Source organism: Sycon ciliatum, chromosome 1 (assembly GCF_964019385.1).
Source record: "Sycon ciliatum chromosome 1, ocSycCili1.1, whole genome shotgun sequence".
Classification (NCBI taxonomy): domain Eukaryota; kingdom Metazoa; phylum Porifera; class Calcarea; order Leucosolenida; family Sycettidae; genus Sycon; species Sycon ciliatum.
In genome coordinates this window covers 37,619,428-37,631,927 of record NC_088643.1, presented here as the reverse complement: position 1 = coordinate 37,631,927, position 12,500 = coordinate 37,619,428, and the positions used below count along the sequence as shown (strand labels likewise).

Below are 12,500 nucleotides of genomic sequence, written 5' to 3'. Positions count from 1 at the left end.
AGACACGAGACGTCGGCAACTATTGGAAATCGCACGCAAGGGCAGGCCACCAGCGCTTCCGTTACAACCGACTCTTCTTCAACATCGGGTAGGCATTCCGTTGCCAACGGAGATGGGACCATGGATGCGTCGGACGGAGCAACACCTGCAACATCCTGGCATCACTCTCAAGCAGGAGGAGCAGCAGATAGTCCTATAGCTCAGCTGCTGATACTCTACTATGTCTTGATGTATCATGACTGTCTGTTGGCCAATCTGAAAAGCATCAGTAAGTTACGGCGTTGGTGCTCACACGATGCCTGTGCAAGTTTACAAGTGCTGTGTTGGTGCTCACACGATGCCTGTGCAAGTTTACAAGTGCTGTGCCCGTAGGGTTGATTCTGTTCATTCTGTGACGACTCACTATGATCTGACATGCGTGTATGGTGCTGGCGTGAATGCAGTCATGTCTCGTGTATGGTGCTGATGTGAATGCAGTCATGTCTCGTGTATGGTGCTGATGTGAATGCAGTCATGTCTTGTGTATGGTGCTGGTGTGGATGCAGTCATGTCTTATGTATGGTGCTGGTGTGGATGCAGTCATGTCGTAGTACCCTATCATCACCGCACAATCGCCAGTGTTTATTTGCTTACAAGTAATGAGTTGCAGCAGGCATGAATCATGTCCATGGTAGACCTGTCCTTTGGTTATAAAAACTGCCCCAATTTCTAACTCCCCTATCCTTTGGCTTTTCCCGCCTCTAATGTGGCGATGAAGAATTGCATGGGCCATGGGCCATGGGTCACACAATGCAAAGATGTACAGGTGCTTTCACTAGATCTACCACTATACATGTGTATACATGTGCATGAGAGACACCACACAGCTAGGGTGCTTGTTTGAGAGACTGCATGTATTGGGAGCATACCGTTTTGCTATGTTGCTATGGCAACCATTGAGTTGTGTGCTCTGTAATTCATGGTGTGTTGTTCACTGTGTGTTGCTGCTTGCTGCTGCTTGCTGCTGGTGGTGGTGTGTAGTGGCTATGCCGACAGTGTCACGCAATGCCAATCCGGTAGCGCTGTCGTCGTTCTCGCTCGTTTCCAAGATGCCCGTTAAGCGACTGCTGGTGTACGCGCGCACTTCACCGCGCAACGTTGGCAGCCTGTACTCGCGCCTGCTACGTCTTCTTCTCACTCACTTACCTCATCTATGCCTGACTCAAGATTGGCTTGCTGAGGACAGTGAACTACTTGGTCCTGCCTATCATCCTGCACACAACTCCTCGCACCCAGCAGCAGCAGACCATACTCACAAGAATAACTCATCCCTACCGGACCAGCATAACAAGAAATCGTCATCTCGCAACTTCAATGGCTGGCTTTCGTCACTGGGTCAACGTCGAGTTCGACTACCCACTCCTGAACAGCTGCGCAGTGGTAAGTCCCATAGCAACTGCAGCTATACGCTGGTGTATGACAGACATGATTGTATTGTACTACTTTTCTGCTTCTCTTTCTACTGAAGTACCTGTATGCATGATTGCGTACTAGGTATACTAGTACTAGTGTGCATACTAGGTATACTAGTGTGCATACTAGGTATACTAGTACTAGTGTGTATACTAGTACTAGTGTGTATACTAGTACTAGTGTGCATACTAGGTATACTAGTACTAGTGTGTATACTAGTACTAGTGTGCATACTAGGTATACTACAGTTGTGGCAAGTGAAATCCGACACTTGCCATAGGGGACAGCGCCACAAATGGACACCAATGATGTAATGCACTGCACCTAATTTGTAATAGAGCCGTATGCATCCCGAACAGATCGAAAGGTCACAGCGTAGATACACACAGTTCACAAATATGGTACACATAAGGAGTATTGGTATCCAATCCCCATTCATTTTTGCCAGCACCTTTTGAACCTTGACTGTGATGAGTACGAGCAAGAGTACATAACTACACACTGTGTAGTTATGTACTCTTGGTACGAGTTTTGTCATCAGACAGATAAAGTTGTATGTAACACATGTACTGTACGTATGCAGGGCTGCAGGGGCTGCAGACTGCATGGTGCAGTCCCTTATGCCAAGTGTCGGATTTCACTTGCCACAACTGTAGTACTAGTGTGCATACTAGGTACACTAGTACTAGTGTGGCTGTGCTTCAGTACATGTCCTTGTATGTGTGTAAAAGGTCAAAAAGGTGTGTGTGCGCGTGCGCACGTGTGTGTGCGTGTGCGCGTGTGTCCACTCACTGCATTGTTTTGGCAAGGACTAACATTGCTGCTGCTGCTGCTGCTGTTGTTGTTGTTGTTGCTGTTGTTGTTGCTGTTGTTGTTGCTGTTGTTGTTGCTGTTGTTGTTGCTGCACGACAGCCTACAGCACAGTTTGTCAGGATCCCGCATTGTGTACCAGCTACATGAAGTGCTTGTGTTCATTGAGAGATGCACCTCAACTCCTGCCTTACCTGGATACTATAGTGGGTGCACTGCCCAAGTTACTTGATGTGCGTACTCCACGTGTGGTCATCACCAGTACAGCTACTCTCTGGACACGACTCAGCTCTGTATCACCTGGACAGTAAGTTGCACTACAGTACACACATACCGCTATACCTCTACTGCCAACAAGAATAAGAGGAGAACAAGTGTTGTTACTCCGAGTTTCACGCACTAAGCCAACCTCTTATTCTTGTTGGAACTGGCTCTGCCTTTCGACCTTGAGCACTCTATTGGACAGGCTGGAACCTCTCTGTTTTATACCTCTAAGTATAATATGAGGGTAAGAATGTAATTTAAGGATTCTGCTCTCGTCTAGATACAGTGAAGCTTGGCTAGAATGACATTGGTTATAACGACAGTTCCGCTATAACAATGCATGCCTGCAGCCATCTTGCATTGATTTGTGTACAAAAAGGATCAGTTGCAAAGCGTTAACTGGAAATGGGTCCAAATAACGACATTCTCGTGATTGCGATGCACGTTTCTGGCCTTCACGACTGCCGTGCGCGAGCGAAAGTCCGAGGTGCATTGTACTTGTACACAGCAGATCGGGCTTGCTCTCTTTGTTGATAGGGCTTGCTCTCTTTGTTGATAGGGCTTGCTCTCTTTGTTGTGTTCAGTAAGACAAAAAGCACCATTGTGCAGAAAATCAAATTTGCCGCGTTTTGGTGTGGAAATAGACATTTTGCACATTACGTCGTTCCGTTACGTCCCAGACTTGAATGCAACCTTTGGGTGGTCAAAGTGAAGTCGAAGCGATCTTCATCTTTGTTCGAAGTTATCTTTGAAGTGTGTTCAATCTGACACCAACTGCTGCAAGCATATCTTCAATGTTGAAACTCTTGCCGGCCATAACGGAATCGTCCACTTCGAGTTGGTCCAATAACCCACTGGCCTCTGGTATGGCTTTGTAGGAAATTGATCCTTCGAAAATGTCTGATACAAATGTGACATGTTCGTTGGAAGCAATATCTATCATGTTCATGACAGTATTATGGTTTTTATTACTAGAACACGCGACTGATTGGCGTGCAAGTGAAGTAGGGGTGTTGGTATAAAACTCGGTGCAGTCAATTATTACTTGTGCTAGGATGCCAAGTCTTGAAGGAAGGAGGCATCACCTTATCCACAGCCCGGCATCACCTTATCCACAGCCCGGCAAAGAAAGCCGGATTGGCAGGTGCTTAAATTCATGTTTCATGAGGTGCGCCCATGAAACTGTCAGCCGCAACACAGTTGACTCACTCACTTGAAACCGGAAGGCCAAATCCACCTCACCAGGACTCAAACGAAGGTGCATCAATACATGCAACAGGTGGCCAGTCCCAGCTCGTACGAGTAAACTCGTAAACTTGTTAGCTACTAGCTTCATATCCAGTATGTGTGGTGACTACTAGCTGCATATCCAGTATGTGTGGTGACTACTAGCTTCATATCCAGTATGTGTGGTGACTACTAGCTGCATATCCAGTATGTGTGGTGGCTACTAGCTGCATATCCAGTATGTGTGGTGACTACTAGCTGCATATCCAGTATGTGTGGTGACTACTAGCTGCATATCCAGTATGTGTGGTGGCTACTAGCTGCATATCCAGTATGTGTGGTGGCTACTAGCTGCATATCCAGTATGTGTGGTGACTACTAGCTGCATATCCAGTATGTGTGGTGACTACTTTAAAAGTACTAGTAATTCAGTGTGTGGTGACGGGCGTGGCTTTCATTTGTAACATTGCGATTTATATTGGCTGTATTGCTTGTATAAGGTCTCTGGGTCCTGTGTGTGTGTGTGTGCCTGTGTGTGTTGTCCGTGTGTGTGTGTGTGTCTGTGTCTGTGTTGTCCGTGTGTGTGTGTGTGTGTGTGTGTGTCTGTGTGTGTGCCTGTGTGTGTTGTCCGTGTGTGTGTGTGTGTGTTGTCCGTGTGTGTGTGTGTATGTGTGTGCCTGTGTGTGTGTTGTCCGTGTGTGTGTGTGTGTTGTCCGTGTGTGTGTGTGTGTGTGTTTGTTGTCCGTGTGTGTGTGTGTGTGTTGTCCGTGTGTGTGTGTGTGCCTGTGTGTGTGTTGTCCGTGTGTGTGTGTGTGCCTGTGTGTGTTGTCCGTGTGTGTGTGTGTGCCTGTGTGTGTTGTCTGTGTGTGTGTGTGTGTGTTCAGGCTATGGGTGGGTACAGTGAATGCGTTACATCAGAACACTGCTGCACCGCTGACAGCAGGCAATATGACACCACCACTCCTAGCATCACATGCACAATACACTGAAGAGGACCTCGTTGCCAATCCTTTGTTGGTGCTCTCTTGTCGACGTGAAGTTTTCAGGTGAGTGCAAGAGTAATGCTGCTATTGTAGCTCAAGTGCAGTAAGTTGTATAGAATACTAGCCAGTACAGTCAGTGCAGTCAGTACAGTCAGTACAGTCAGTACAGTCAGTACAGTCAGTACAGTCAGTGCAGTCAGTGCAGTCAGTACAGTCAGTGCAGTCAGTGCAGTCAGTACAGTCAGTACAGTCAGTGCAGTCAGTGCAGTCAGTACAGTCAGTACAGTCAGTGCAGTCAGTACAGTCAGTGCAGTCAGTACAGTCAGTACAGTCAGTACAGTCAGTACAGTCAGTGCAGTCAGTGCAGTCAGTACAGTCAGTGCAGTCAGTGCAGTCAGTACAGTCAGTGCAGTCAGTGCAGTCAGTACAGTCAGTGCAGTCAGTACAGTCAGTACAGTCAGTGCAGTCAGTACAGTCAGTGCAGTCAGTACAGTCAGTGCAGTCAGTGCAGTCAGTACAGTCAGTACAGTCAGTACAGTCAGTACAGTCAGTGCAGTCAGTACAGTCAGTGCAGTCAGTACAGTCAGTGCAGTCAGTGCAGTCAGTACAGTCAGTGCAGTCAGTGCAGTCAGTACAGTCAGTGCAGTCAGTACAGTCAGTGCAGTCAGTGCAGTCAGTACAGACAGTGCAGTCAGTACAGTCAGTGCAGTCAGTACAGTCAGTACAGTCAGTACAGTCAGTACAGACAGTGCAGTCAGTACAGTCAGTACAGTCAGTGCAGTCAGTACAGTCAGTACAGTCAGTGCAGTCAGTACAGTCAGTACAGTCAGTACAGTCAGTGCAGTCAGTGCAGTCAGTACAGTCAGTGCAGTCAGTACAGTCAGTACAGACAGTGCAGTCAGTACAGACAGTGCAGTCAGTGCAGTCAGTACAGTCAGTGCAGTCAGTACAGTCTATGTAATCAAGCACGCTCAGGAGGTCATGATGGCTGAATCTTGCCTGAGCCTGCAGCCCAAGGGCCGTAGGCCCGAGGGCTGCAGGCAAGGGCAAGATTCAGCCATCATGACAGACAGAACGTGCTTGATTTGATTTCTTACAGCGCGAAGGAACATATTAGGGAAGGTCAAAGGTGGAAAGGTCGAAAGATCGAAAAATTATTCCCGAAATGACGTCAAACGGTCCGAACATTCCCGAAATGACGTCAAACGGTCCTGATGGCCTGATTATGCCCGCGGCGGGAAGATCGCCTATTGGCCATGGCCCCCCCCCCCCCCCCCCCCCCCCCCCCAACGATCACGTGTCATGTAAGAAAGTACAGTCAGTACAGTCAGTGCAGTCAGTACAGACAGTGCAGTCAGTGCAGTCAGTACAGTCAGTACAGTCAGTGCAGTCAGTACAGTCAGTGCAGTCAGTACAGTCAGTGCAGTCAGTGCAGTCAGTGCAGTCAGTGCAGTCAGTGCAGTCAGTACAGTCAGTACAGTCAGTACAGTCAGTGCAGTCAGTACAGTCAGTACAGTCAGTACAGTCAGTACAGTCAGTGCAGTCAGTACAGTCAGTGCAGTCAGTACAGTCAGTACAGTCAGTACAGTCAGTACAGTCAGTGCAGTCAGTACAGACAGTGCAGTCAGTGCAGTCAGTACAGTCAGTACAGTCAGTGCAGTCAGTACAGTCAGTACAGTCAGTACAGTCAGTACAGTCAGTACAGTCAGTACAGTCAGTGCAGTCAGTACAGTCAGTGCAGTCAGTGCAGTCAGTGCAGTCAGTGCAGTCAGTGCAGTCAGTACAGTCAGTGCAGTCAGTACAGTCAGTGCAGTCAGTACAGTCAGTGCAGTCAGTGCAGTCAGTACAGTCAGTGCAGTCAGTACAGACAGTGCAGTCAGTACAGTCAGTGCAGTCAGTACAGTCAGTGCAGTCAGTACAGTCAGTACAGTCAGTACAGTCAGTGCAGTCAGTACAGTCAGTACAGTCAGTGCAGTCAGTACAGTCAGTACAGTCAGTACAGTCAGTACAGTCAGTACAGTCAGTGCAGTCAGTACTGTCAGTGCAGTCAGTACAGTCAGTACAGTCAGTACAGTCAGTACAGTCAGTACAGACAGTCAGTACAGTCAGTGCAGTCAGTACAGTCAGTACAGTCAGTACAGTCAGTACAGTCAGTGCAGTCAGTGCAGTCAGTACAGTCAGTGCAGTCAGTGCAGTCAGTACAGACAGTGCAGTCAGTACAGTCAGTGCAGTCAGTGCAGTCAGTACAGTCAGTGCAGTCAGTGCAGTCAGTACAGTCAGTGCAGTCAGTGCAGTCAGTACAGTCAGTGCAGTCAGTACAGTCAGTGCAGTCAGTGCAGTCAGTACAGTCAGTACAGTCAGTACAGTCAGTGCAGTCAGTACAGACAGTGCAGTCAGTACAGTCAGTACAGTCAGTGCAGTCAGTGCAGTCAGTACAGTCAGTGCAGTCTGTGCAGTCAGTGCAGTCAGTGCAGTCAGTACAGTCAGTACAGTCAGTGCAGTCAGTACAGTCAGTGCAGTCAGTACAGTCAGTACAGTCAGTGCAGTCAGTGCAGTCAGTGCAGTCAGTACAGTCAGTACAGTCAGTACAGTCAGTACAGTCAGTGCAGTCAGTACAGTCAGTGCAGTCAGTACAGACAGTGCAGTCAGTACAGTCAGTACAGTCAGTGCAGTCAGTGCAGTCAGTACAGTCAGTACAGTCAGTGCAGTCAGTACAGTCAGTACAGTCAGTACAGTCAGTACAGTCAGTACAGTCAGTACAGTCAGTGCAGTCAGTACAGTCAGTACAGTCAGTACAGTCAGTACAGTCAGTACAGTCAGTGCAGTCAGTACAGTCTATGTAATCAAGCACGCTCAGGAGGTCATGATGGCTGAATCTTGCCCGAGCCTGCAGCCCAAGGGCCGTAGGCCCGAGGGCTGCAGGCAAGGGCAAGATTCAGCCATCATGACAGACAGAACGTGCTTGATTTGATTTCTTACAGCGCGAAGGAACATATTAGGGAAGGTCAAAGGTGGAAAGGTCGAAAGATCGAAAAATTATTCCCGAAATGACGTCAAACGGTCCGAACATTCCCGAAATGACGTCAAACGGTCCTGATGGCCTGATTATGCCCGCGGCGGGAAGATCGCCTATTGGCCATGGCCCCCCCCCCCCCCCCCCCCCCCCTGCAACGATCACGTGTCATGTAAGAAAGTACAGTCAGTACAGTCAGTGCAGTCAGTGCAGTCAGTACAGACAGTGCAGTCAGTGCAGTCAGTACAGTCAGTACAGTCAGTGCAGTCAGTACAGTCAGTGCAGTCAGTACAGTCAGTGCAGTCAGTACAGACAGTACAGTCAGTACAGTCAGTGCAGTCAGTACAGTCAGTGCAGTCAGTACAGTCAGTGCAGTCAGTACAGTCAGTGCAGTCAGTACAGTCAGTGCAGTCAGTGCAGTCAGTACAGACAGTACAGTCAGTGCAGTCAGTGCAGTCAGTACAGTCAGTGCAGTCAGTACAGTCAGTGCAGTCAGTGCAGTCAGTACAGTCAGTGCAGTCAGTACAGTCAGTGCAGTCAGTGCAGTCAGTACAGTCAGTGCAGTCAGTACAGTCAGTACAGTCAGTGCAGTCAGTACAGACAGTGCAGTCAGTACAGTCAGTGCAGTCAGTGCAGTCAGTACAGTCAGTACAGTCAGTGCAGTCTGTGCAGTCAGTGCAGTCAGTGCAGTCAGTGCAGTCAGTACAGTCAGTGCAGTCAGTACAGTCAGTACAGTCAGTGCAGTCAGTACAGTCAGTGCAGTCAGTGCAGTCAGTGCAGTCAGTACAGTCAGTACAGTCAGTGCAGTCAGTACAGTCAGTACAGTCAGTGCAGTCAGTACAGACAGTGCAGTCAGTACAGTCAGTGCAGTCAGTGCAGTCAGTACAGTCAGTACAGTCAGTGCAGTCAGTACAGTCAGTACAGTCAGTCAGTACAGTCAGTACAGTCAGTACAGTCAGTACAGTCAGTACAGTCAGTGCAGTCAGTACAGTCAGTGCAGTCAGTACAGTCAGTACAGTCAGTGCAGTCAGTACAGTCAGTACAGTCAGTACAGTCAGTGCAGTCAGTACAGTCAGTACAGACAGTGCAGTCAGTACAGTCAGTACAGTCAGTACAGTCAGTGCAGTCAGTACAGTCAGTGCAGTCAGTACAGTCAGTACTAGTCCATCGGCCAAGTCTCAAAATCGAAAGTGGTGATGCACTGAGCTTCCAACTAAACGCGACCATACCCAGCACGTAGAGAATATATCAGAGAACACTATTCCGTTTGTTGGACGTGCCGAATTCAGTCCAGGGCGTCGATACGAAGCGTTCTTCGTCGCCGAGTTTTTTACTGTGCGCTCCATTTGAGAGTGCGCAGAGTTCTGAGTTTTTTGAGCAGATTTTCAAATTTTTGAGGCTGTCAGCTGACAGCTGTCAACCCTAAATGGCACTTAGTATGTGACAGGCAATAGGTTTTGGTGCGTCCGTATGCCTTCTAATAAGTTCTATCTTCCTTCGTTTCACTTCGCTGCTTCGCCCACCACCTCAGGAGATGACAGCGTACCTGCACTAGTCAGCTCTCGCTAACCCTGTCTCTCTTTCTCCGTCTTAGCGCTCGACATTCGTGTCCTTCTGCTGGTGCGAGCTTGATACTGTTGTGTCGTAGTTTTTAGGCAATAGTGGCTGTTGTTCGCGTGACGATCAGGATTTATGGAGAAAGACGACGACTCGCCAAGTTCCCATGCAACCACAGACGGCGTAGCAATTCTTACCGCCAACCCTTCGAGCAACGGAACCGGCCTGAGTTGGAAATCGTGTCTGTGTAATTGTGCCACGATACGGATGAAACACACAGGCTCACATGTGACGAGATGAAGATAATTTCAACAGGCTGACGGAAATCCAACAGGCTCACGGGAACGCTGCAGTTATGGTCGGAGACGCGGAGTTATTTAGTCACTGGTAAATGTTGCATCGAGTGCTGTGTGCTCTAACACAATTGTAAAAATCATGAAAAAGCGAAAATAATGCAATGGTGGGGCTGAGTGGTGTTCTGTGGAGGAGACGTCGCTGTCTCAGTATTCAACGCCGGACCCTGTATTTCAAGTCTGTGGTCATGCTCGATCATAAGTTCCTGTATGGCTCCAGTGCCTTCTCAGCATTGTTGGCGGGTAAGCACCTGGATCGTCTCCAAGTACTGCTGCTCTGGTGGCTTGAGGGATGTACGGGTGCTCGCCGTGCACCCCTGCCGGCAATCTGCTAGTGAAGCTTGGTACCTACTGTGTCCGGGAGATTTTCATCCAGAAGCTGATCTTCCTAGGCTGGAGCTGCTGCTACTCCTGTGCTAGCCCTCAACCACTGGCGCTCCTACTCGGCTCCAGTATGGGCCATTAACCACCCTGCCCGATTTCGCACTGTTGCTATTCCACACCGTCAGCATTTAACTCTGAGGTCAGACCTTGATCCCTCCCACCATATGCTATCTGTCTGTCTGCCTCTCTCTCACACACAGATGTGCGCGCATACACACAAACACACATGCACACACACACACACACACACACATGCACACACAGTGACACAAACATACACATAGCCAACTTCTCTGTGTTTGGTGATCATCATCTGTTTTCTGATGTGCAAGCTCACCTCTGATGCCGATTACTTCCTTGCTTAGACCCGGTCTGCTATTAGACCAGTCTGCTCTCCCTTCACTTGCTTGTAAATCCTACTTGGAGCAGTAAGGTTGTGTCACTGCTCCTACTGATGTCATTGTTGTGAAAGCAATATCATCGCCATTGGTGGTAATTTTCCACCGTGCATGAATCACTAACAATCATCATCTATGTGTCACGGTCTAACCATCCTCGTAACTCCCCTCATCGTGACTAGTGCTGTACCGTTGAAACCTACTTTGCTTCAGTGTATGTTCGCCCCGGGCAAAGCTCTTGTTTTGTTGCATAGTGATCTGACGCAGTGTGCTATAGCCTGTCGGGTAATATGGATAAGATTAGTACAGTCGGCATCGCCTATCGAGTGACCAGGTACATGTATAAGGATACTAGTACATGTATACCGGCTTAACGATATCGGAACACAAATAGCACTATGTGTGCAATATTCCTTTCTAAGCTCACGCTGTGCGGTGCAGATAGGTCATGTGTCGTTGCCAACTTGCCGCATGAGCATGTGCAGCAGGAAGGCACCACATGTCGACTACTACTTATACTGTACAGCATTGTGTGCTTACATGCATCTACAGCCTTGTGGATGCAATTGAGTCTCACATACATGTACATGAAATATTGCTTGTAGTGCGGCATCAGGTGTTAACATACAGTGGCTAAATATTTTTCTCGCAATAATGACCGTATTCACCACAAGTGTGTTTATGTCCAGAGCCAACTCAAGTCCTGTATTATTTATGACCATGACAACAAGACTTCCGGGCTGAAATTCTTCTATGACAGGCATGAACACTTGCCTTACAATTGTTCGTGATTGTACGAAGTACATATTCGCTGTTGCATCAATTTTGCACCATTTACATTGTAGTGCCACTAGTGGTATCACCTGCATGCGTATTGAGTCAAACAAGGTTACCTCTGTATAATTATGCTTATCGTGGCTATCAAGAGCTTCGATGCAAATTCCCAGCTGACGAATGGTGTCCAGCTTGTATTCAGCTCAGCTGGCACTCACAACTCATAATAATTGCGTTCTAGACGCCAGATGAGATGTTTCAGCTACAATGTAGACACAACGTCCGTGTTCAAGAAAGCCGTCACTTCATCTTCTGCCCATCCTCAATAGCACGTTCAAGCAAATACGTCTGAAACACAGTAGCGACAATCCGACAGCGGCGACACGCCGTCTTCTCCGAATGAGCTTCTACCGTTCTAAATCAGATTCCCCCAAAAATGTCAAAATAAATAATAGATTTCCACCAAGCTCGCTAGAATCTTGCGAACCGTCAACATGCAGGCATTTCAAGTGTTCGAGCGTGCGTAGATTCTGCTCAGCGGCTCAAGAACATTCGCCAAGCGAAAAAAAGTCGATGAGAAAGATGCAATGGTGGACGAAATTACGAAAATCGGAAGAAGGTATTCGACCCAGTTCGACTATCCTGGACTGGATTGGCAACGTCCAACAACCGGATTCGTATTCTATGGGGTCTCATGAGCTAGTGTGCCAAAGGGCGTTTAGTTGGAGCTTCAGTGCATCACCTTCGCCGAAAGAGGCCCTTTCTGAGATTTGGCCGATGGACTATACAGACAGTGCAGTCAGTACAGTCAGTGCAGTCAGTACAGTCAGTGCAGTCAGTGCAGTCAGTACAGTCAGTACAGTCAGTACAGTCAGTGCAGTCAGTACAGTCAGTGCAGTCAGTGCAGTCAGTACAGACAGTGCAGTCAGTACAGTCAGTGCAGTCAGTGCAGTCAGTACAGTCAGTGCAGTCAGTACAGTCAGTGCAGTCAGTACAGACAGTGCAGTCAGTACAGTCAGTACAGTCAGTGCAGTCAGTGCAGTCAGTACAGTCAGTACAGTCAGTGCAGTCAGTGCAGTCAGTACAGTCAGTGCAGTCAGTACAGTCAGTACAGTCAGTGCAGTCAGTGCAGTCAGTACAGTCAGTGCAGTCAGTACAGACAGTGCAGTCAGTACAGTCAGCACAGTCAGTACAGTCAGTACAGTCAGTGCAGTCAGTACAGTCAGTGCAGTCAGTACAGTCAGTACAGTCAGTACAGTCAGTACAGTCAGTGCAGTCAGTACAG

At 48.3% G+C, this 12,500-nt stretch overlaps 1 protein-coding gene across 2 annotated transcripts in view; it reads left to right on the top strand.

Annotated features, from left to right (window-relative positions):
* LOC135824391 (integrator complex subunit 2-like) overlaps positions 1-12,500 on the top strand; it is a 36,791-nt gene that overhangs the window by 13,855 nt on the left and 10,436 nt on the right. For both annotated transcript variants that reach the window (XM_065337134.1, XM_065337127.1), the window contains exons 13-16: positions 1-268; positions 1,021-1,419; positions 2,365-2,569; positions 4,638-4,799. The exon at positions 1-268 is cut by the window's left edge and continues 5 nt beyond it. In XM_065337134.1, coding sequence (XP_065193206.1) covers positions 1-268; positions 1,021-1,419; positions 2,365-2,569; positions 4,638-4,799 — 1,034 coding nt within the window. The remainder of the gene's footprint in view (positions 269-1,020; positions 1,420-2,364; positions 2,570-4,637; positions 4,800-12,500) is intronic.